The 25,856-nt window shown below is 44.6% G+C and overlaps 2 protein-coding genes across 4 annotated transcripts in view; one reads left to right on the forward strand and one right to left on the reverse strand.

Moving 5' to 3' along the window:
* The window catches only part of CCDC97 (coiled-coil domain containing 97), a 29,799-nt gene extending 17,049 nt beyond the window's left edge, over positions 1 to 12,750 (forward strand). Inside the window, exons 5-6 of the mRNA XM_068132681.2 lie at positions 10,639 to 10,783; positions 10,986 to 12,750. Of these exons, the coding sequence (XP_067988782.1) occupies positions 10,639 to 10,783; positions 10,986 to 11,148 (308 nt within the window). The 3' untranslated portion in view covers positions 11,149 to 12,750. The remainder of the gene's footprint in view (positions 1 to 10,638; positions 10,784 to 10,985) is intronic.
* A 1,123-nt stretch (positions 12,751 to 13,873) lies between these two features.
* Positions 13,874 to 25,856, reverse strand: part of DESI2 (desumoylating isopeptidase 2) — a 42,038-nt gene continuing 30,055 nt past the window's right edge. For 2 of the 3 annotated variants that reach the window (XM_068132820.2, XM_068132801.2), the window contains 3 exons: positions 22,354 to 22,495; positions 15,915 to 16,053; positions 13,874 to 14,771 (listed from right to left, as the gene is read on the reverse strand). In XM_068132820.2, coding sequence (XP_067988921.2) covers positions 14,650 to 14,771; positions 15,915 to 16,053; positions 22,354 to 22,495 — 403 coding nt within the window. In that variant the 3' untranslated portion in view covers positions 13,874 to 14,649. The remainder of the gene's footprint in view (positions 14,772 to 15,914; positions 16,054 to 22,353; positions 22,496 to 25,856) is intronic. The other variant, XM_068132811.2, reaches the window with a different exon arrangement.

Here is a 25,856-nt window from a genome sequence, read left to right on the forward strand (position 1 = left end):
CACACCATGCCATGTTTTGTTATTTTATTGTGCAGATGTTTGGAATGTGAGACGCATCATGACGTGGGTGTGACATTGTGCTTGATGTTCCATCTCTTCCTCCTTATGAGGATTGATGACGAATTGGGTGATGGCAAATTTTGGATAGTGGGATTGTGGAGACAAATTTGGTAGGGGAAATAAGGGGAAGATGTGACAGTAGCGACGGATTTGTAAAGGTGTAAATTGTTGTAAATATGGGGTAAGGGCAAGGGTAGTGTAGGTGACAGGGGGGGTGACGTACGGTAGGGACGAGTTTTTCTCACTTCGCTCTCCGTACGCACTTCACCCTGCATTGCCTTTATTGACGTGTACCCTTGTGACCTTACCCCTCGCTCATTTGCCTTCCCCCCTTTTGTCTCCCACTTGAGGACCTGTGCGCCATTGGGTGCCGAGGGGAGCGTGCGTGAGGTGGCCATTGTGCGCACGAGATTCCCAGAACCAGCATGCATTGCGTTGATGTACCACTTTATGGACCGCTGTTCTGCGGCCAAGTACCACTTGATGGACCCCAGGTTCTGGGGCAGGGCACCTCTGTTGGAGACCGGCCATAGTGGCCAGGGAATCTTGCTTGCGGACCTCGGTAAGGTGGCACCTATGCCAAACAGGTGGACCACCCTTAGTTGGCCCCTGAGGCCCTAAATAAAAATGAACACAAGTTGTGCTTTTTATTATTTCCAAGTAGGCCGCATGAAGCCAGAAGACGTCGGGAAGAACATCGGCCCAGCAGAGAAAGAGAAGACCACCACCAGTTGTTTTGTTGTGTTTATTATGAACCGTGGTGACTGTGCACCAAGTGGTGCTTTTGGTGCTTTGTGGTGCTTTTGGGTGCTTTGGTGGTATTGGTACTGGTGCATCGATGCAATGCGTGCTGTCTCCTCCCTCCCAACAGGAATTTCTTTTTCTTGTTCCCTAAAAAGAAAAAGAAAAAAACACAGGTCCTGGGTTGCGTTGTAAATAAGAAATAACGTCATTGTAAATAATGCTCCCCACCGTAAATGTATAGTTTGAGAACAATCCCGTAATTCGGTTAGCTGTGGGCTTGAGTCTGTTAGACAGGGTGCAATGCAATAGGGGGACATACTTATTTGTGTTTTAAGATTGTCACACTCAGGGTCAGGTTAATTGGAGAGGGAATTACACCTACGTGTCACACTAAGTTAAAGTTTTGTAGGCCCGAGCACGGGCCTGAAGAAAGGAGGGTGCAGTGTAACGAATTTGAGAAGTGTAACGGTTTTGAAGAGTGTAACAATTTTGGAGGAAGTGTAACGAATGTGAAAAGTATGGTTTTGTTGTGTGTAACACCCTCGTAATGTAAATAATAGTCTAGTAGGAAGACTAGGTCCCCCTGCACCCCCCGGAGATATACTTCTAATCAGTGTTTCTAGATTGGAAAAAATGTGTAGAAAATGACTAGCTATGGCCCCAAGCTGAAAAAATGTCCCACATACCATTTTTATGCAAATTACTGCTGCAAATTTTATGCAAAATTATGCAAATTTTATGCAAATTTTTGATGAGGAGTAGAGTTGAGGGGTCTTTGAGGGCTTCATCGAGGTGCTCTCGGTTGCAAGACTGGGTCATTCTGAGAAGCACAGCAGGGTCAGAGATCATGATGTTCTCCTCCTCAGTGAATCTCTCCATCAACAGCCTCTCCATTGCCTCACACACTGTTTTGAGGCAAAAGAGGGACTTTGCGTAGGCCTTTCCACTGAGAACACCTTTGAGAGATCCACTTGTTACTAGTTGTGCCTCAAAGAGAATCTCTGCATATCCAGAACCACGCATCTTGTGTCCAGTGAGCATCCCGATGTAGTTCATGGATGTGTGGAAGGGTCCAATCGTTACTACATGACTAGCAAATTCATTTGGCCAGCGCCAGATGATGGGAAGGGCTTTCATGCAGACACCCAGATCAAATGTATTCAGGACCCATCTCTGACCCACCTCAGCAGTTGCTGCCTCGGAACGCTTCAGTAGCTCACGAACAACTGCGTTGTCTGTGATCGGTCTGTGCCTGGTGCCTGCATGGCATGGCAATGGCCTGCAGCCTGTGCCTGGGCTAGGGGGTTTCACCTCTGCAACTGGTTCTCCCCCACCCAGCAAATCAACAGTCGACTACTGCACGCCTATCCACCAACCGATCACAGACAACGCAGTTGTTCGTGAGCTACTGAAGCGTTCCGAGGCAGCAACTGCTGAGGTGGGTCAGAGATGGGTCCTGAATACATTTGATCTGGGTGTCTGCATGAAAGCCCTTCCCATCATCTGGCGCTGGCCAAATGAATTTGCTAGTCATGTAGTAACGATTGGACCCTTCCACACATCCATGAACTACATCGGGATGCTCACTGGACACAAGATGCGTGGTTCTGGATATGCAGAGATTCTCTTTGAGGCACAACTAGTAACAAGTGGATCTCTCAAAGGTGTTCTCAGTGGAAAGGCCTACGCAAAGTCCCTCTTTTGCCTCAAAACAGTGTGTGAGGCAATGGAGAGGCTGTTGATGGAGAGATTCACTGAGGAGGAGAACATCATGATCTCTGACCCTGCTGTGCTTCTCAGAATGACCCAGTCTTGCAACCGAGAGCACCTCGATGAAGCCCTCAAAGACCCCTCAACTCTACTCCTCATCAAAAATTTGCATAAAATTTGCATAATTTTGCATAAAATTTGCAGCAGTAATTTGCATAAAAATGGTATGTGGGACATTTTTTCAGCTTGGGGCCATAGCTAGTCATTTTCTACACATTTTTTCCAATCTAGAAACACTGATTAGAAGGATATCTCCGGGGGGTGCAGGGGGACCTAGTCTTCCTACTAGACTATAATGGTCGCAGCCGTCCTCCTAGTTAATTCCATGAAACTTACACACAGGCCACGATATATCTTTTTAAATAGTTTATTTCCTTATTCCATGTAGGCTAAATATGTGTTTCCCACTAGATTGACTCTGCATTGTATCAAACGAAATAAGCGTAGGCCCCTTTCAATTTCCCCAATCATCTCCGCTCTCCAAAGTTCCTTTCAAAAGCGGTGCGAGTGGTGTTCAATCCCGCAAGCCGCCATTGCCCATGTGCTCATCTCGGAGAAGAGGGGGGGTAGGAGCCGCCAACTCACAGGCGTGGCACGTCGTCATGATCAATGGAGGAATCGGACAGCCCTAACAGCCAACCAGCACCGCGGTTAGCGACCCGGTAGGCGTGCCCTCGCAGCCGGCGGCTTGATTCCGCCCCGAGTAATAAAAGCGACTGGAAGGGACTGCTTCGGGAGATGAGAGAAGCGATGACATGCGAGAGGAGCTGTGAGCTGAGCTGTGAGCTGTGAGATGAGAGACGCTCCAAGCCAAAAAGGAGAGGTACTTGGAGAGGAAACCAGCTTTGGAGAGACGCGCTGAGAGGAGGGAGACGGCTCCACCAGAAGGAGAGGAGCAGGTGTGACCGAGCCAGCGCGTGACGTCTACAGCATCAGCAGCGTCGACGCGACCGAGGGTTTTCCCGCCAAAAACGCGAAGAATTGGGAGCTGCTACCTCCAGCCCTGCCGGTTGCAGGGACCTGACCCTGCCTCCCTCTCCAGCAACCCACCTCCGCCATCCCTGCCTGCAATTTCCCCCGTGTAAGTGTGAACGTCGTCTGTCTTGAATGTTGTCCTGGGGTTAAGTAAATTGAATAGTATAAGTTAACGATTCACTGTGTGACTGCTTCTTCCATCCATTGCTTGTGTGTGTATAATAAATCTGTTCTTCCTCCGTACTCTGTCTTCTTCTCTTTTCCTTCTCTTTCGGTCGCTTTAGAGGTTTCCCGATTGAATATCTGTGGTGCGATCTGGTCAATGTTGGGGGAGTCGGGCCAATTGGGGATCCTGTAACGGTCGCGGTTGGACCATCCGCTCGGCCCATCATAACATCTAAACCGCGATCCGTAACACTATTATTATATGGATGTCTGTATTTACTTTGCACTTCTGTATTTGGGGTTCTCCCATTTTTTCTTGAAGATTTGCTCAAGCTCTGTCAAGTTGGATGCAGAGCTTCGGTGAACAGCAATCTTCAAGTTTTTCCACAGATTCTCAATGGGATTCAAGTCTGGGCTTTGGCTGGGTAACTCAAGGACTTTCACGTTCTCGTTCTGAAACCATTCCAGTGTTGCTTTGGTTGCATGCTTGGGGTCATGGTCCTGTTGGAACGTAAATCTTAGCCGCAGTCAAAGGTCTTTTAACTCTGAAGCAGGTTCTCCTCAAGGATTTGTCTGTATTTAGCTCCATTAATTGTTCCCTCTATCCTGACAAATCTCCCAGCCCCTGCCACTGAAAAGGATCTTCAAAGCATGATGCTGCCACCATTATGCTTCAGTAGCGATTGTGTTAGATAGGTGATGAGCTGTGCTTGGTTTCCACCAGACGTAGCGCTTTGCATTCAGACCAAATAGTTTAATTTTCGTCTCGTCAGACTACAGAATATTTTGCCTCATGCTCTGAGTCTTTCACATGCCTTTTTGCAAACTCCAGGTGTGCTGTTATGTGCCTTTTTCTCAGGAATGGCTTCCATCTAGCCACTCTCACATAAAGCCTAGATTTGTGAAGTGCTGCAGAGACTGTTGTCCTTCCAGCAGGTTCTCCCATCTCAGCCAAAGAACTCTGTAATTCTGTCAGTGGCCAGTGGTCATTGGGTTATTGGTCACCTTCCTGACTGGGAATTGGGCTGACAGGATGGCATAGAGGTACGCACACTCGTCTCTCAGCAGTCTAGCCTGGGTTTGAATCACCACCAAGCTATAAACTCTCATCTGGTCCTTCTTCCCGGTTGCTCAGTTTTGTCGATGGCCAGCTGTAGGAAGAGTCTGGGTCATTCGATATGCTTTCCACTCCTTAATGATGGAGCTCACTGTGCTCTTTGGAACTTTCAACACGATATAAATTGTTTTATACCCTTGCCCAAATCTATGCCTCCTCACAATTCTATCTCGGAGTTCTATGGACAGTTCCTTGGAGTTCATGGTAGAGTTTCTGCTCTGACATGCACTGTCCAATGTGGACCTTATATAGAAAGGTGTGTTTATTTCTGAATCATGTCCAATCAATTGACTTGGCCACTGGTGGATTCCATTCAAGTTGGAGAGACATAAAGGATGATCAAAGGAAATTGGATGCACCTGAGCTCAATTTTGGTGTCATAGCAAAGGGGTTGAATACTTATTGACTGAAGACGTGTCATCTTTTCATTTTTAATTAATTTGTGAAAACCTCTTCTTTTTTTTTTGTTACTATAAACAACTAACATCTACTAAAAGACGACAGGACACCCAGTTTAAAATCCATCCGAGGGATGGTATACACCACACCATGATGAATCAACATAACTGTGAAACAGTTTATCGCTGGGTCAGGATTTCAACCCAGGCTAGACAGCTTAAAAATGAGTGTGCATAGCTCTGGGCCCTCCTGCAAGCCCTGAAAAAACAACATAGCATCAGCTATATTGATGACTAGCAGGAGTACCCGGCGTTTCCGGGAGGGGGGTGGGGGGAGGCAGGAGAGAGATGGGTGAGGAAAGGAGTGGGTGGAGTGGAAGGGGGAGGTGAGGGGAGAGGGAGGGGAAACATGTACTACATATACATATTTTGGGGGGTGGGGTGGCTTTGACAGGCTCCTACGTTTTGGGGGAGGGGCGGAAGGGAAGGAGGAAAAATGTTCCCGTGCAACGAGTACTTCATAACCTGTGTTGCCCAGGTAAAAAAGGAAATTGTAATACCTTCTCCCACCATCACCAGGTGGTGCTACGTGATACACATTTACATCGAGAATTTATTTCCCTACCCCAGTCCCCTACACCCCCGAATGAGGCCGTGGCCACATAGCCTATGTTACCCCCCAGACAAAGTTGTATTTGTATCCTGAGTAAAGTATATAAGTGTTTATAGCTGGAGTACCTGACGTTGCTCAAGCAAAATAGAAACATTAACATCTATCTATAATTCCAGTAATCTCTGTGTGTCTGTGTGTCTGTGTGTCTGTGTGTCTGTGTGTCTGTGTGTCTGTGTGTCTGTGACCGCTGTTTCTCGACAACCACGGGTCCGATATACTTGAAACTTGCCAGGTATATTGCTGGGGACCCGAGGATGTGCCTTTTCAAGGTTTCATATTAATCGGACAATTACTTACCGAGCTATGTCCAAAAAACGATTCAACCAATCAGAGAGCAGCGAGCTATCACGTGTGCCGAACGTGGCGATCAGACTCTGCCTCGGACGGCACATTTGACAGCGTATTCATTTATTTCACGTTGGAAAACTATGTTGCCGTTAAACTATGTTTTAAAACGAATTCAAACTGCGATTAAATTAAAACGATTCATCGTAACTGCGATTTGCGAACTTCCGGACAGTGAAGACTGTCCGGCAGCACGCTTTCCGGCAGCCAATCACAGAACGCTTTGTTGCGTAGGCGTGGCCGATGTGAGACGAGCGGAGCTGAGCGCGTTACGAGCTGACCGCCATTACGGTACGTAATTCGATTTCTTATGCGCATTATTTCTCCCAATTCAGTCAGAGCGAAGGGCGGAAGCGAAGAGCGTTGTTTTTTTTGTTTACGGGCGTACGGGCGGGGTAGAGCGTACGGGTAGCGTTTTTTTTTTTTTTTGGCAAGGAACGGGCACCCACGTACGGGCAATGCCCTAGTCTATCTATAATTCCAGTAATCTCTGTCTGTACGTTTGTTTGTCTGTGACCGCTGTTTCTCGACAACCACGGGTCCGATATACTTTTAACTTGCCAGGTATATTGCTGGGGACCCGAGGATGTGCCTTTTCAAGGTTTCATATTAATCGGACAATTACTTACCGAGCTATGTCCAAAAAACGATTCAACCAATCAGAGAGCAGCGAACGATCGCGTGTGCCGGCGTTGCGAATGGACCAAACCATTCCATGTAAATAGAGGGGGGGGTTCTGTGGTCGTTGCGAATGGACGAAACCATTTCATGTAAATAGAGGGGGGGGATTGTCACTGTACTCGCAAGCCGTTCGCCGTTCGCTTTGGCGTTGCGAATGGACCAAACCATTTCATGTAAATAGAGGGGGGGGATATAATTTTAGATAGATATATAGTACGGGCATAAATATAGTACGGGCATGCCCTAGTATTTGAAATGAGGGTAAATAATGGAAAAGCAATTGCATCCAAATCAGAATCCATCACAAATATGAAATCATCATTTCACCTTTTCGTTGAATATATGCTGGTGAATGTGCCGTTCATCACGTTTCTGAGTTAAGTATGATGACATTTAGGAAGAAGAAGGTTTACGACCAACTTCGACCACTTCCGGAATTGTTTTATTATTTGTGTTCAAATGTCTGGTGATTGTTTTGAATTTATTTATGTGAATGTGTACTTGTATATAACTGTCATTAATCAAAAAGGCTTAGATTAAAAAAAAAAAATCCAAAGAAAACTAACTTTCTTCTCTTTTTTCAACTGAACTTATTTATTATTATTTTTTGCCTAAAACACTCACTGATGAACCTCTGAAAGTTTGACGAAGATCCGTTCAGCCATCTCTGAGAAAAATGGCGGCACACGCACAGACAAACGGCTCTCTTATAGCGATGTTTACCGTGACGTCACATACCCGATCACGTGACCGCGCTCTTTGTTTTGGGTGGCAAAACACCAACCATGCTGGCCGTCTCTAAGTGGTGAAGTTTTACGATCATTGACGTGACATCATTTCAAGGACAATGCCTGTGAGCTGCTGTGTTGTTAATTGCACAAATAGATTTGAAAAGAACTCGGGAATAAGTTTCTATAGAATTCCAGAGCCACTCTCCATGTAGGGTCTCGAAACTATGTCTTTATTGTTGAAAGAAGAAGAAACCCACTATTTTGTCTTTCCAGGACGTGATCACGATAACGCGATCTCCCACGGTCATTTGAACCTCAAATAAAATTCCAATTGCAGATTTGTCAATAGATGAGGTATATTAACAAACGAATGAAACAGATTTGGTCAAATTCTGACTTTTTTAACTTGATCGCATTCGACACAAAGTTGTGAGCAACTAACGAAGAAGAAACGCACCATTTTGTCCTTCCAGGATGTGATCACTATCACACGATCTCCCGCGGTCATTTCGACCTCAAATGAAATTCCAATTGAAGATTTGTCAATAGGTGAGGTATATTAACAAACGAATGAAACAGATTTGGTCAAATTCTGACTTTTTTTTTAACTAGATCGCATTTCACACAAAGTTGTGAGAAACTAAAGAAGAAGAAGAATCGTTTGGCTTCTCAGATAAAATAAATAATTCTGTCTCTGCAATTTCAGGTTAATTTTATTTTAAAAATGGATTTTTCTGCAATCAGTGCATGGATTGACGTGTGGACGTGTGTGTGGGTGTGGGGGGGGGGGAGGGGTGTGTGTGTGTGTGTGGGGGGGGGGGGGTGGGGTTTGGTGTGTGTGTGTGTGTGTGTGTGTGTGTGTGTTAGGGGTGGGGTGTGTGTGTGTGTGTGTATCGGGGTTGTATCCATGGGGGTTGTGTCAAAGCATGTCCAATGAAAGTGGGGTTATATCAAAAGTGGGGTTGTATCAAAAGTGAGGTTGTATCAAAAGTGGGGTTGTATCAAAAGTGGGGTTGTATCAAAAGTGAGGTTGTATCAAAAGTGGGGTTGTATCAAAAGTGAGGTTGTTTCAAAAGTGAGGTTGTATCAAAAGTGGGGTTGTATCAAAAGTGGGGTTGTATCAAAAGTGGAGTTGTATCAAAAGTGGGGTTGTATCAAAAGTGGGGTTGTATCAAAAGTGGGGTTGTATCAAAAGTGAGGTTGTATCAAAAGTGGGGTTGTATCAAAAGTGGATGCGAGTAAACCGGTCATCAATGCCAGCAGTTCTAAAGTGGCAGTTCTAGTGGCAGAGTGGCAGTGGCAGTTCTTCCTTCTTCCCCACACACACCCAGGCCTCATGAGGTTTGTTGTTGAGACGCTGTGATGGTATGACTTTGCCTTTGATAAAGCAGAATGGTACATCATTCCCGATCGCATGATACCACAGTGGCTTCACATGACCACTTAAAAAAAATTGTATGCCTGTAGTGACCTGAATGCCTTCAGTGACTCCCTTGTGTAGATACCCGGTGTGTCGATCAAGCACGTGTACACGTCGCCGTAGGTCAAATCTGGCCAGCAAGATGGATTGTTTTGCCATCCTTTCAATGCAAATGGATCCGGAAGAATATCCTCACCATTCCTATAACTCAACTTCGATTTGTACCGAGATTTTGCAACAGTGTCAAGACTATTAAAATACTCCGAAACGATCACATGTCTGTCGAGCGACGCCATTGTGCAAAACGAAAACACTGCGCTTTTGCCAACCAGGCTGCTGCGCATGCGTGGATATGGTGGGTTTGTTTATAAACAGTGAACATCGCTATATAGTAGATGAAGCAACAATCACAATAATGACGATTCAAAGAAAAATGCCATAAGCTGTTAAAACTGCCTTTGGCAATAGTCAAAGTAGTCAAATAGTCAAAACGCTTGGCCTTAAGCCTTCACTAGTTCAGTTCTATAGACTGCTCCTTCAGTCCAGAATGCAAGGCCTCAGACTTCCTTCAAACTGGCAGGGAACTTTTACAAAAGTATCACAAGATCTTTAATGTCCACACATGAGCGGAAACAAAAGGAGTGTAAGCCTTCCTCGAATGGTGTCTATGGATGTTGCATCCACACTAGTGGAGTAAAGTAGCAAGGCTTTAACCATTTAACCACCGAGCCACTAATCATGCAAAGAAGCTGTTATATGATGGTTATGGGGTATGGCCCTGCACCACGGTCAAATCCTCAGGTCAGGGGTTCCTAACATTTTTCTCACTGTGACCCCATTCAGACAGCCGCAAAGTGTTGCGGTCCCAACATGGTGCACAGACGAGATCAACATTTGCCTGTCAAAATATGGCTTATAGCGATTGTTTATACTCTAAAAAAAAATATAAAAAAATTGGTCATGTTTACGGACTTGGAAATCCAGATGGGCTCGAATTGAGCATTGAAACACAGCCACTCGAAGTTTGGTTTTGTGGTGGGGATGGCACACCACATCTCAGAAGTTAGCTTTGGGGTGTTGTAGGGATGTGATTATTGGAGCATAGAGTTGAAACTCTTTTAGTGGTGACATCCCAGGGGGAAGTTTGTCTCCATAGTTTGTAGTTTCCATAGTAGTAGTAGTAGTTCCATAGTTTCCATAGTTTGTAGTTTCCATAGTAGTAGTAGTTCCATAGTTTGTCATATGTCTCCATAGTTTGTCTCCCCACCCACTCCTCCCAAACTTTACCTTTATCTTGACCTTGCTTTTCTTAATTGTTTTTTCTCTGTGTATAAATTACTGTACCCCATGAGATGTGCACCACGTACCTGTCATGAAGCAATCTCTCAAATTCTGTGACACGCATTCCAAAAGAAAATGAAGTGTTAATTGTGTTTTGACACCAACCGTTCTAGTTTCTTCATCTCATTTCTCTTCTGACATGTACTTCCTTTATCGTCCATGTTTTTTTCCCTCCTTCCTTATCTTAAGTTGACTGCGTCCCATATTTTTCTTGCCAGGTGTACTCTGGGGAGAGATGGGCATGACAAGAAGGGCAACCTGCCACACACCCAGCACAGAGGAACTTGCCCTCTTGCATGAAGAGTTAGTCAGTCAGATGCATCAGCGCTTCCTTGATGGCAAAGATGAAGATTTTGACTACAGGTGCAGCCATGGCTTTTCTATTGGTGCCTAATTTCTGCCAATCCTGGATTTTCACATGAAATAGCTGTTGGAATTTTCCATTGAACACTGAGCTGCTCTTCTTCACAAATATTTGAATGTTACTTGTCAAACAGTAGCATGTTGAGGCAGAATGACTTTTGGCAATAATAGGGCATTGTATACGTAATGTCTGTTTCCCCAGCACTGTCGACAATGGCAGCAGGTATGACAACCTGGACATCGAGGCTCAGGATGAGGAGGAGCGATACTTTGACAAGGAAGAGCCGGAGGATGTTGAAGACATGAGCGATAGAAGTTCCAGTGCAGATGATGAACAGCAACTAGGAAATAGCTTCTGGAACTAGAAGCCTTAAAATGGACTTTCTTTACCATTTTAACGCATGCGAAGGCAAGTCAGCTTGCATTGTGTTATTGTGCACTTCGTTCAGTGCACTGTGTTTGAGTGCCGTTGTTAGTTTGTCAAAAATGGCAGGTTGTTTATTTGTCGAAGACTGAGTAATGTCTTTGTAAAGCAATGCCAGTTGGAGGAAAGTTTGATGTAAACAATCGTAAATCAGTGACGTTGGCTGGGACAGAAAAAAAGTGCCGATTTACCATGAAAGGTTATTTTTATTTTGGTCTCGCAGCAACTTACCTTTTTAACTTGATATTTCATCTTTTACCTGAAATTCCAGACATAAAGGTTTGTTCATTCGAAAGGCAGAATACCAAATGTGGAGAAGTTCAAACACCTCACGTTTGTACTATGCGGTATGTTCATCCAACATAGTTCAGGTCCAACATTTCAGTCATTGATTTACCTCCAACAGGGAGGTGGTGAATATTGTCTTTGAAGGTCGCTTGGTGACCGAAACACGTCTCAAGCCGGCCTTGTCGGGAGACAAACTTTACTTGGTTGTCCCTGCAGCCATGCTGCATAGTTTGAACATGATGTGCCCTAAGTACATTTGTTTCATCTTTTATTTTAAACTCCTCTATGACAAGTTCTGATGTGCAGTGCCGGCTTTTGGCAACAGCTTTATGGTGTGCATGTTACAAAATGAACTATCCTGTAGCCCTATCTTGTATTGGTTCTAACCCTTCTTTTTTTTAATATGCAGCCATACCTGCATCATTGCATCATTTGCTGTGCTGCTGATGCCGTTCCCCCTGTAACTTTGGGCAAGAATTTGGAATTTCGCCAGGGTACCGACAAAAGGTTGCCTACTTTGCGAAAGATACCATGCGATCTCAAACATCCACCAGCTAATGCCAGCAGATGGAACGCCTCGTGTAATGTCCATTTGAGGGACGACACACACGTTGATGTCTCGCCCTGCGTGCAAAACACCAGATGACTGTTTACAGCTTGGTCGGGATTCAAACCCAGGCTGGACTGCTTAGAGACGAGTGTGTGTACCTCGATGCCATCCTGTCAGCCCAATTCCCGGTGAGCTCAAACTCAGATTGAATTCTGCAGTTAGTGCCAAGAGGGGGCACTGCATCTTGGAGCATGTCATACTATAGCTGGAAATCGCCGACTTTCCTCTGTGCGTTTTAGTTGTGAATGTTCAAGGTACCCACATTTTTCAAAAGAGCAGGCTGATGTGTGCCAGCCCTAGTTCAATTTCCTGCTTGAAGTCAGGAAATGTGTAGGCATGGATTGGCAAAATGGCCCTCTGCTGGGTCTTACCTTCTGTGGAATGTTAATTGCTTTTCAAACAAAATGCATACAAAAGTCATTTGTACAGGAACATTGTTTATTTCTTTATAGGAGTGTGACTGAGTTGTATACAGTGGATAATACCGCACAGTTGAGCGACATGCTGCACATTGTTCTAACGTGAATGCGGGAATAGAAATCCGCCATATTTGGGCCTCCATCGTGAGGTGGCCATTTCCATTTCTGTTGCTCATCAAAAACTGAGCAACATTAAAATTTAGAATAAAAAATATGCACAAGTAAATTGATTGACTGCTTTATAATAATATGTACAGCAGTTACGTGTCTTCTATTTGCTCTCGGCCAAGTAGCAACCAGTCATTGGTGCTTTTGTAAAATAGTGATAAAAGTAACCTCTGAAAATAATTACATTCTCAAATAACATAGCACCAGGCATTTTGTTGAAATGATATACCAACAGTTTTTCCGATTTGTGTTTACAGTTCAGTGTATGTTAACGAAATACGTTCAAAATGCACCGTCCTCTGAAACCGTTACTTTGGGCGTCACCTTTTCTCGATTATGATGCAAACTCATCTATGTGGGTTTGAGATCAAATTTTATCCAATGTTCAGCCTGCTCCCATTTTGGCAAGTGCATAGTTGTCTTCATGGGCGCAGGACACAAACCGTTATCGCATGATGTTTAATTGCTATTACACCCGACATGGATTGAAATTGATAAAAATTAACCCCCAACCCTTACAATTTTGATTTGATGCACCATCTTCTTTACAATGTTGGTGCTGCTGAAACAGTTTCTTGGAAAGCGTTATACTGGGTGGTTTTGCATTGCCTTCCCAGCGTTGTTTGTCCATGCTCCATCCTCTTAAATGCTGAACGTCAAGGAAGCAGCACGTAACATTTTAAAAGTATTTTGGCCGTTGGGGTTTAAACCACCGACCACGACGGTTGGTCCCAGACTCAGAGCGGACGTTCTAACCATTCCGCCACAGAGTTTGGTTGCCCTTACAATACAGATGCAGTATTTATTTTAGGAGGTTCAGTAGTACCTTCCAAAACGAGTAGACACCTGGTTTCCAACACTGTGACTGAAATTACAAATCATTGGCCTGACACCACAGTGTGTTAACTGCCAAGTGACTGCTTAGGCAGCAAAAACGCTGAAACAAGCATAGCCATGACTAGGATTTGATTTGTCCCATCAAGATTCAGCATTGAAAGGGTGGGAGCACTCAGGTTTATTGGGAATCTGATAGGCTGTGCATGGTTTTAACAGATGTTATTTAAATAACCTTTATTTGGACACGCAGGAGCAATAATGTAATTCCCAGAAGAAACACTGATTTTCAAAGGTTGGAGATTGCATGGAGATTAATTATTAAAATAGTGATGGACTAATTTCAATCAGTGTTGGACAGGTGCCGATTTTTATTGAGGACATCCAATATTGTATAGGAATGTACGGTTATATTTAAAAAAAGAAAATGCCACTTTCACATCCCTTAGAAACGTACTCTTGGCCAAATAGACAAACTTTTCAAAATTTCAACCACATTACCCTCCCCAATACAAAAAAATTATTTAATACAGTTTGAGTTCTGCTTGCAATTCCATGCTAAAAATATCATATGCTGTTCGTGTATCAGCAGCTGCAGAGGCGAGGTATTAAAAATACTATCAAAATAAGGAAAATGCAAAACATTTTCATTTTGTAAAACAAAAAGTGAGTAAACAAGTGAAAAGGAAGGAAGGATTTGGGGTGGGGGGATGTGTTTCCAGAGAGTGGTCAAGGTTTCTAGTTCCACTGCATAGAATGGAGTGCCTGTTGGCAAAACAACTTGACCCCTAAATCAATAGCACTTCAAGCCATCGAAAGTGCAATTTGAGAAACGATCTTCACTCCAAAGCCCCCATTACACAGGAGATGTAAATTTTTTAAGTTAGTCTGGAGCTGTGGAAGTTCACTTCCAAGTCACACTCTTGTTTGGCGGAATGACCGAGAGGCTGTCCCTGAAGTCCCAGTAGTCGTCGATGTCTGTGTGTTGACAGACGTTTGCCGGGGCTCCGTACCGTGCCGTCCCACTCCCAGGGAAGGAGGTTGTACCCGTCCCAGCGACGGTGTAGCTTCTTCGGCTGGTGAGGCTGGCAGGTGTTCGGAAAAGAGATGTCCTTGTGAGAGGCTACTCTGTAAAGCAGCTGGCATGAGCCACTCGCGTGGCAGTAAGTTGCGCAGGAATGGGATGCAGGAGCTGACATGGGCAAGGCGGTTCACCCAGCGTGGAATTTCCCGACCGCACAGCACCTGAGGAATGAAATGCCAAGACCAATGAAGTATCAACTTGCGTAAAAGTTTTTTTTTTAACTACAGTTACTCGTTTTGTAGAGTAGATGCTCAATCATTTTGACAATGACCAATTTGATTGCAGCACTTAGAACGGTACAACACAGACCATTCTCACCAATTAAAATAGTTCCTTTTTGTTTGAGCTATAACTTTTACAGTATAACATGTTTACTCATTGCATACTGTATCATATGTGTGTAATAATTACAGCCCGTGTCCATTCACTTATGTTACTTTTACTGTACATTGGACTCCGCTAGAAGACCAAACATTTGCAATAACGCTTTTCTTGTTGAACAAAGCAGTGTTGTCATTGGAAATACTAGGAGCACCCGCTCCCTATGGGACTGCCCAGGGGATCATGTTATTATATTTGATTATCAATACCATAGCGGAGTACCCACCCCATAGGCAATCTCTTTCCAAGCATGCAACATGTTCTTCTGACACATCTTTATTTGGGCGGTGTAATAGTAACAGACCGCTGTCTTCGTCGTTCATAAAAAATAACCTGGGTTCCGTCCGTATATGAAGCAAAAATATGCGTCCTGCTTATGTACATATATAATACATCGTGGTTATATAGCTCAGATAATTCCAATTGCACACTCCCCTCCCCCTAAGGAAGAAAATGCCAAGATGCGTGAAAAATAAATTATTGATGGAATCAAATGTAAAATGCACAACTTCAGGTTGGCCTCATTAATCCTTAAGTTTCAGCTTCCTAGGTCAAATTCTCTTGGAGGAATAGATGAAACATGCATACAACATACAGGTAGTGGACAAAAAAAAATGGAAAGAGGGTAAATGAGGGACATCAAGCAACGGCTTCCACACAGGTGTGTTGATTAAGCAAATAACATCCCAGCATGCTTAGGGTCATGTTTAAAAATGCTGCACAGGCCTGGATGCCTATAATTATGGCTAGCATGCCTGCAAGAGGTGACACCCCCATCCAGAGAGCACGCGTGGTCGCCCAATGATTTAACGAGCAGGACACTGATGTTATCCATATGTCATGGCCTTCTCAGTCACCAGATCTGAACCTAATGGAGCATTTATGGGATATTCTGGAACGACGCCCGAGAGAGCATTTTCCACCTTCGTCAAACAGGTGTGAGTCGATTGACTTTCTCGTGGAAGAATGGTGCCGCATCCCTCCTGCAGAATTCCACACGCTGGTGGACTTGATGCCATTGCACATATAGGCCGTACTGGCTGCACGTGGTGGCCTAACACCCTATTGACACATTGGTGACACACAGTGACACACACTAATGCATTGGTGTTTCCATTTTGGTCCACTACCTGTACCTTTCCTCCATTATATTTAGATGAAGAAACATGGTAAAACAAGTGGCGATACAGCATTGCATAAACCATCGTACACACCATTGGATGCGACATGTCAATGTATGAAGAAAACGATCACCTGACATCTTCCACATCTTTAATTAATGCTAACATTTTAGGCATGTGCATTGGCGAGTGTGGGACACTGCATGAGTAAGAATTTAAGTTACTGGTTTTGCAGAATGGTGTGAATTTAAGCTTCACTTCTCTGTCGAGCAGAGGGCGAATAAAACAAAATTCTTCCTCATTCAAATTTTCCTCTATTCGAATGATCTGTACACATCTATTTTGAATTATCGAGTGTGCTGCAAGACAGCAATGATATGGGACTTGGCAATTTAATTGACGAAGAAATTGCTTTCAAGTACAGGGTGTCTCAAAATACATGGAACCCATGTCACTGCTAATAATTCTGCCAATATTAATGTTCTTGTTCTTTTTTTTCAGATTTGAAGAGAGGAGACAATAACAACTAATAATTATCAATCAAAATGCCTTGGACAAAGGAGGAAAAAATATTTTGCGTCACTACTTATTTGGAGACGAAATCATTCAAAACGGTGCAAGCAAAATTTCGCAGGAAGTTCAACTTCAACAACTATCCCCAGAAAAACCAAATTTATCGTTGGGCACACAAATTTCAAGCCACTGGATCAGTAAACAACCTCAACAAGAAGGCAGAAACACCCAGTTCTGGCAGGAAGCTGACTGCAAGATCTCCTGACAATGTGAATGCGGTGAGACATTGTCGGAAGGAGCCCGAAAAAGTCCATCCGAAGATGTAGCCAAGAGCTGGGTCTTTCACGTGCGTCAGTGCAAAGAATCTTGATCAAGGATCTTCAGCTGTACCCATACAAGATCCAGATCAAGCATAAACTCACACCAGCTGACATGGAAAAACGTGTTGTGATGTGCCGGTGGTTCAAGAACAAGATCGAAGAGGATCCTGACTTTCTTGATGATGTTTGGTTCAGCGACGAAGCACACTTCTTGCTCTGTGGGCATGTCAATAGCAAGAACAATGTGTTCTGGGGCACACTAGCCCCAGACGAGGTGCTTCAGAGGCCCTTGCACTCTGTGAAATGCATGGCCTGGGTGGCCATCTCAAAACATGGCATAATCGGACCGTTTTGGTTTGAAGACGCAGACGAGGAGGCAGTCACTGTCACAAAGGAGCGTTACATTGTGGTGCTCAACAAGTTCTGGAGGGGACTTGGGAGACGTTGTGGCGTGAATCGAGATGTGCAATGGTTCCAACAAGATGAGGCAACTCCACATACAGCCAACATCACGATGGAGTGGCTGGACCACCGATTCCCTGATCGGCTGATCAGCAGGCGCCGCGAACCCGAGTGGTCTCCGCATTCACCCTATCTGAACCCCCCAGATTTTTATCTCTGGGGGTTCTTGAAGGACCACGTGTATGAGAATCGTCCTCAATCCATTTCTGAACTGAAAGTGGCCATCACCCAGAAGATTCGTGCCATCAGGAAGGAAGAGTGTGTCAGGGTGATTGACAACTTCGCTCGTCGGCTTCAAGTGTGTCTAAGGCGCAAAGGCGGTCATTTGGAACATGTGCTCTAATAAATGTATCCTTTGAGCTAGAGACCTCAAATCTTCAGTTTTTTTATTGTTATCATATCAGCTTCCAGGAAATGTAATCTTTTTTGGAGTTTCTTGTCTGAGTAAGAAATTATTATCATGTTAATGGGTTCCATCTATTTTGAGACACCCTGTACATTTATCACAATTTACAATGCGATTCACCATAACACAACCATGACGCTGAAAATATGTCATTCTTCAGCATGGAAGCCATAAACTAGGGTTATTTCTTCGCAAGTTGCATTTCAAATAAACATGATGTAATGCAAATTTTGAAATGCAATTCATTTGGGGGTTGCTTGTTAAATGCCGCAAAATGCTCCTCTCCTCCTTTAATGGCTACAATTATTCCGACGTTCTTGTAGGGTTGGCTGGGGGAAGTTTTTGGCGCAAGTCTTTTCACAAACGGGTTTGCCAGGCCTGATGCTCGACTAAGTGTTTCGGGCAGGAATTTGGAATTTTGCCATTGTGCTGGCGATAGCTCACCTACGACACTTTGCGAAGGACACCGTAAGATCTCTAACATTCACCAACTAATGCCGGCAGACGTAGACGCCCCGTTTAACGTCCATCCAAGGGACAGCACACACATTGATGAATCACCCTGCCTGTGGAACACCAGGATGACAGTTTATAGCTGGGCCGAGAATCAAACCCAGGCGAGAGAGCTTTGAGGCGAGTGTGCGTACATCTAGCTTTCACCCATCCTGTCAGCCCACCTTAAAACGCTCTATTTAAACAAAAATAGTAAGGAGTCATCTACATAAGTTTGCGCAAGGAGGTGGGAGGATTTTCTGCAAATTAATAAAGGAAGGAAATAGGGTAGAAAAGTGAGGGCAGGAAAGTTGGAGTGAAGGAGGATGAATGGAGCATGCAGTTAAAAAGAGGATAGGAAGATACATACCGGTACGTCCATGTTTAACTCAACTGGACTATGTCCAGCTGAGTTTTTGTCGACACCCAGTGTCCGTCTGTCGTCTGTCTGTCTGTAAACAATTCGACGTCTACGCTCTAAAAGTCACAAATATTGATCAAATTTGATGAAACTTGTTATGCAGCATCTTTAAGACATAAACTAGTTTGGGATTGCATTTGGGCGTTGCACGCCCAAAAATGGTCGTGGCAGGGCGGCCATATTGAAAAATCAATTTTTGTCAATCTGGTACTTCCTAATGTAGCTAGAAGGCTGAAACTTGGTGTGTAGACAGTATGTAACAAGCCTCAACACATATAATAAATTCAAGTCTGAAATCTGAGAAAAGTAATTGTAGTTTTACTTTTCATGCCTCACTTAAAACTCAATTTTTTCTAGTTTCCTGTTTAAACATGAGATACCTTCAATGTTACTGTACCTCTTTAGCACATATAAACTATATAGTTTGTGGTTCTATTATGCATATTCTAACCATATTGATATAGACCAGTTGAGTTCCCTGGAACCTCGAGTTCAGTTTAGGTAGACCCAAAATAAAATCTATACATAAACTAAAAGAAGCTTGTGCAAGTTACCTATAACACCATATCTCTCTCTGTTCCCACCTTACCCAGTCGAACCCAACTGCTCCTGGGCTCTGTGTCCTTCTCTCCTGACAAGGTGGAGATTTTGTCAAACCTCGACTCCGATTCTGCAACTGGACCATATGGCATCAGCCCACGGGTCCTAAAGTCCTGCTCCGCCGCTCTATCTCACCCTCTCTCTGTTCTCTTCACCCTCTCTTTTGCTCAAGGTCATCTGCCAGCATCTTGGAAATCAGCAAACATTACCACTTTACACAAAAAAGGTGCAAAAACAGATCCTTGCAACTAAAGACCAATCAGCCTGCTCCCTCTTATCTTACGATTATCAGCACACTCTTACGATTATCAGCAGTCATGGAATCCATCATTGCTTCAGATATCAAATCCTTCCTCTTTTCCAAATGGCTTGATCTCTGATCATCAATTTGGATTCAGACCAGGTCATTCTACTCTGGACATGTTGCTTCTGCTGTCTCAACAATGGATGGAGGTCCTCAATGCCAAACAGGAAATCAGAGCTGTCTCCCTTGACATATCACGTGCCTTCGATACGGTCTGGCACCCAGCTCTGCTCACCAAACTCTCCTCCTATGGTATCCATGGAAATCTCCACGCATGGCTTGCGGACTTCCTCTCTGGTCGTCGTCAACGTGTGGCCCTGAATGGATTTCTCTCATCTCCCCTTCCTGTTCTGGCTGGAGTTCCCCAAGGTAGTGTTCTGGGCCCTGTGCTTTTTCTGGTCTTCATTAATGATCTCTCCGACTCTCTGGAAAATCCTCTCTATCTCTTTGCTGATGACTCCACTCTCTGCCGCTCCATTCCTCATCCCTCAGATCGGCAGTCTGCAGCCTCCTCACTCTCTGCAGACCTGGACAAAATCACAGACTGGTCAAACAAGTGGAACATGTCTTTTAATCCTAACAAATCTCACACTCTTACGATGTCTCTCCGAAAAGACCGACTGGAAAACCCTCCCATATACTTTCTCGACAATCCTCTCCAAGAAGTTCTGTCGCTCAAGCTTTTGGGTCTCACTATCTGCCATGATCTTTCTTGGGAAACCATATTTCCAAGCTGGCTTCCAAAGCCAGTCGCCGACTGGGTATCCTCCGTCGTGAGAAGTCCTTCCTTGGCACACCTGAGCTCCTCACCGCATACAACACTTTCATCCGCAGCTCAATGGAATACTGTTCCCCCCTCTGGGCCGGTGCTCCTGCCTCACACCGAGCTCGGCTTCACGCTGTTGAAACCAAAGCTTTCAGAATCATTGGAATCTCCTGCGATGAAGCTAACTCCGAGGGCCTTTCACTCAGTCACCGCAGGCAGGTTGGTGGTCTTTGTCTTCTACCGACTCCTCTCCGGCCTTGCTCCCCCAGCTCTCTCTGTGCTCTGTCCCCCAAATATTCCTACAGGTCGCACAAGATCTGCCAGCAACCCTCTTATGGTTAAACTGCCAAAATATAGGCTCTGCTCACCTTCACTCTTTCATTCCCCTTTTCTCCCACCTCTGGACCAAACTCCCCCACTCCCTTCAATCCCACTCCTCCCTCCAGGTCTTTAAAACAGCTGTTCTCCACCATCTCTTATCTTCCCCCATCCAAAACCTTGATCTTTTCTACCCCCACTAATTCACCCCAGATACACTTATTTGAAATTCCAACTTCTTTCTTGGAAGTCCTTGTAGTGTCCATATGTTTTATACCTCTCCCACCTCCCCCCAAGCCCTCTCTCTCCCACAGTTCTCTCGATGTCCCTGCTCTCAAATGTTGTGTTTGTGTCCTTCCCCTTCTCTCCCCATCTTGTCTGCCGCTCCCCTTATTTTGTGTTTTATGTGTCGGTTTGACTTTTTGTGTGATTAATGTTAGCTCTTTCACGAGCTCCGATCTTGTATACAAAAAAAAAAAAAAAAAAAACAACCTTTTTTGTGTTAAAAATGAAAAATATATTGAAGTCTTACCATCTTCATTGAAGCTGCAACTGTGTAACTACACTGCTCAGGAAGATTTCACTGTAGTTACCTCCACCAAAGGTGGATGGGAGTTATGTTTTCACATCTGTCTGTCTGTCTGTCTGGCTGTGAGCAGAAAATCTCAGTTATGGATGATTCGGATGAAATTTGGTCGACAGGTTGGGTGTGTGACAAGGGCAAATTGATTAGATTTTGGTGAAGATCCCAATATGGATACTATAATTTTTAAGTGATTCTTTATCATTGAGAGATGGGGCCAAAAATGATATATAGCACGATCTTTCAAAAAGTTGTGGACGGATTATGACAAAATTTGGTGGATGAGTGGGTAGGTGACAAGAACAAGCCATTAGATTTTGTTTCAGGTCCGGTCTATCATTGGGATACAAAACGTAAACTGTTAAGCCTGGCGGAGGCATGCCCTCTATTGAGTGCCGTTATAGTTACCTCCGCCACCGAAGGTGGGTGGAGGTTGTTTTCACCACTTTATGTCTGTCTGTGAGCAGGATATCTAAAAATTTGGTGGACAGGATCGGTGTGACAACAAAATGATTAGATTTTGGTGAAGATCTGGATCCGGATGCGGATATAACAATTTTTTAGTGATTCTTCACCATTGAGAGACGGGGCCAAAAACGATGCTTAGCACGATATGTCAAAACCTTGTGTATGAGTCATGACAAAGCAAGGTGGATGATTTGGCTAGGTTACCAGAACAAGGAAATTGGATTTTGATTCAGGTCTGAATCCAGACCCGCCTTATCAGTTGGAAATAGAACGTATAGTGTTCAACCCGGCGGAAGTATGCGCTCTACCAAGTGCCGTTCTCGTTGCTCACGTTTCAGAGTTAGTCGTTTTCAATTGCAGTTCCTCTTCTGCTGAATAAAATCTACAAAAAAAAAAAAATCTATAAAATGGAAATAGTTCCAGTAATTTGGGAAAATGAATTGTCGGGTTGCAGGATCAGTCATTCCATAACCACAGCTTTAAATAATTAATCAAATCTAAGAATCTCTGATGACAGAGGAACACAAAAGCAGCTCTCCTGAAGACAATAGACAACTTTGAGCAAAGAAAAAACAAATGTTCTGGTACCCCCGAGAGAGCCGCTGTGAAGTGGTTACAGTTCTTGTTAATGAGGTGATAGGCATTGCCCCGAAACTCCTTCCCCAGCTCCTCCACAATCTGTGCCACTTCGTCCTCCAAAAAATCCGTCGTCCCCAGAGCAACCGCCTCCCTGCACACACCATCACGGCATTGCACGTCACGTGGCACACATCCACCACACATACTGACCCGACGGTAGCACCCCTCCACCCTCGATTCAGAAGGTGGCTTTGACATATTCATCCAGCGATGTGGCTTTCAAGGCATACGCATGTAATGACCATCGGGGTTAAATTAAGCCCAGAATACGTAACTGCACACGAAGCAGCCTTCATCGACTGGAATATAACTTTCACACACTACGTCAGGTCACAAGATAAATTGATTGCAAGAAGCGAAACTGTTTTGGCTTTCCCAACTGTAATTTTCCTCATTACCAAAATGAAATTAAGAAATAATTGCACAGCTTTGGACACGGCATCGACAGCTATTTTGGTCCAATACAAAGCAGTGTTATGATCGATTACACCATGCTCGAGTGACTACGATAAGACGGGCAAGAAAAAGGATACCTATCTGTTCACCCCTGAAAGCTGTGTTTTTATTATTTTTCTTGTTACAAACTTACAAGTGTGTTTGTTATATGTGTTACGGATTCGTCACTTCCGTCTTTGTGGTTTTCATCCACTGGAAGCATTTTTAGTTTCATATACTATTATTGTTACAGTTTGAGTGTGAAATGGAGATGACTGTCTTCAAAGGTAAAAATTAGTGTTTCAAAAGAAAAACGAAATGGATCGGGAGAAACCGGAAGAGGAGGAAGAAGAGGATGGAGCGGATCAAGTGAGATCGGGAAAGGAAGGCCTATCTGCTTCGTGGTGTCGAGCGGACGCTTGTGGACATTGGTCACGAGCGCAAATTGGTTTCCCCGGGAAAGGGATTCCTGTGACAGTGTCGTTATTGCTGTGGCAGATAAACCTGCGTGACGGGTTTTGCTTTTGGTTCCGAAAGTGAATCATTGCTAGAGAGCAGGTACGCCTCCATTACGGGCCTGTCCGCCATTTCACCTAGCAACAGCCATTTCACCTCGCACCAGCCATTAGCCTGGTTTTCGTGTGTGTCGTGGATTTCGTGGTTCTCCGCTTGGGAACTGCTGCTCGTTCATGTCAGCGTCATTGTCTGGTGAACCGAAGGTGTGAATTCCCAGTCGCCTTTTGGGTGAACTTTTACCTGACCGACGTCGGCCTGACACCTCACCAAGCGGCTCTTCGGCAGCGTCGACTGTCGGCCGTCCTGGGTTCAGGTCTCGGTGCGACCTTTTTTCTTGTGATCCCCGGAGCGTGGATCGACTTTGACCTGGTGTCGTGACAGTGACTTTGGGGGTGTTACAGTTCGCTCACGTGGAGTACCGTGAGTTATTGAGTTAAGAAACTGGTGGTACCATCATAGGAATTATATGGTGTTTGTTGTGCAATTGAGGTTCTTGTATTTGCGCAAGTTGTTATTATTGTGTGATTTTAATACAATACTTGGGTTTTGTAAGAACTGATTGGTGTGGTTTCACCATTGGTCATTGGCACACATAATAGCACATCTTTCTGCCGTGACTCCTTTCGGGGCTCGGAGGTACACCGTGACCGGGGTTTGGAGAGGAGCACGTAACATATGCCATTAGTTTAATTAATATGACTGTTGTTTCACAGTATAATCCAGAAGTTTACCAAGTCGTACAATGTTATGGATCTTACTAAAATTGAGAATCGAAGGTTCTGGCTCCAAAGAAATCCATGAACACATGGTCGTGGTGTATGGCAAAAGTGTGCTCTCATATTCCACAGAGGCCAGCCAAATGAGTGGCTGACATGAAAACTGGACGTGAGTCCATTAAGGATGAACTCGCGTCAGGATGGCTGGTAGATTCGATGACCCATAAGCTGTTGCCCAGCAGAGCTCGAGGCATTAATCATGGAAGATCACTGCATCAATGTGACAAAAATATTGTTACGGTCCGCGGATAAGGATGTTGTTTGCCGAGCGGAGGCACCGCGGCCGAACAGTTTTCCCCGACTAAACCCGATTCCCGAACGTTGGCTGGATCGCGCCACAGATATTCAATTTGGAAACCTCTAAAGCGACCGAATGTAAAGAGGAAGAAGAAGACGTACAGAAGAATAACGGGATTTATTATTTACACACACAAACAAAAGGAGCAGTCAAAGTTATATACAGGGAACATGGAAAAAGCAGGTGACACAGTTAAAATACTAGCTTATACAAACTTAATGAAATACCCAGGACAGAACAAACAGAACAAACTCACGTACACAAGAAGGATGGAATGGCAGGAATGAATGCTGGAAGGAGGAATGGGAAGGTTCAGCTGGGGCAGATGGTTCGGGCTTGATCCCGCACGGGACGTCGGCTGGACCTCGACGGCCACCGATGCCACTGCTATCTGGTTCCCGCGGGGTAACGGGTTGAAGCTGCCTGGTGGAGTCAACGCTGCTTGTGGAGCCAAAGCTGCTTCTCTGGCTCACCTCAGGGCGCGTCTGCCGTCTCTGGCGCAACTGCTTGTAATTGACCTTGAACCTTCTCTCTCTCTAAAGCTCACCTGGATCTTCTTTACGCAGTACCTTGCGCGCGCGCTTTTATAACGCCTCCGGCGATCAAGCCGCCGGCCTTCAGGACACGCCCATCGGTGTGCTCACCTCGGCCCTGGTTGGTCGCGCGACCCTCTTGCTCCGCCCTTGATGACGACGGGCGGGCACGCCTTTCTTCCCCGACCCGAGCACATGTTCAATGGTGGTTTTGGAGGGGATGTAATATTGGCAATCGAGGCTTGGCCATGACGAAAGGGGAAATGGAGGTTTTGGGAATGGGAATGAAGAATGAAGGGAATCTATCTTATTTCACTTGGTGCAATGGAGTGTCATTTTAATGGAAGACAAAGCCTTAACCTAATACACAGAATAAGGAAATAAACTACTGAACAGGGATATTATAGTGTCCTTCAATGTATGCTTTATGGAATTAACTACCGGAACGCCCTTTGACCTTTATACACACTGGAGCAAGGAGGGCTCAGACAAACAATAATTCACAACCATTTACTATACAATACAACACAATAAAAAAAAACTCAATCCTCATATCCACAACAATATTCAGAGAAAGAAAAAGAAATGAGCATTTGGACATGTCCATGGTCTCAGTAAGATTAGTCTCCCGAAGCCGAAGCCTTCATGATCGGCAGCAATGGCCGGCATAATGTCATGAACTTCTCGAGCTGTTAAACAGATCCAGCCTACTTTTTTTGGAATCTGGTAACTGATGACGATACGTGGCTTCACGACTGAGATTCTGAAACCACATTGAAATTCATGCATTGGAAGCATAGGGAATAAACACCACTCATGAAACTTCCACCCTCAGCTGGCAAGATCATAGTGTCGATTTTCTGGGATGCCAAGGGAATCCTGCTGATTGAAAAT

The sequence above is a fragment of the Myxine glutinosa genome, chromosome 1, assembly GCF_964187855.1.
Source record: "Myxine glutinosa chromosome 1, kmMyxGlut1.1, whole genome shotgun sequence".
Lineage (NCBI taxonomy): Eukaryota > Metazoa > Chordata > Myxini > Myxiniformes > Myxinidae > Myxine > Myxine glutinosa.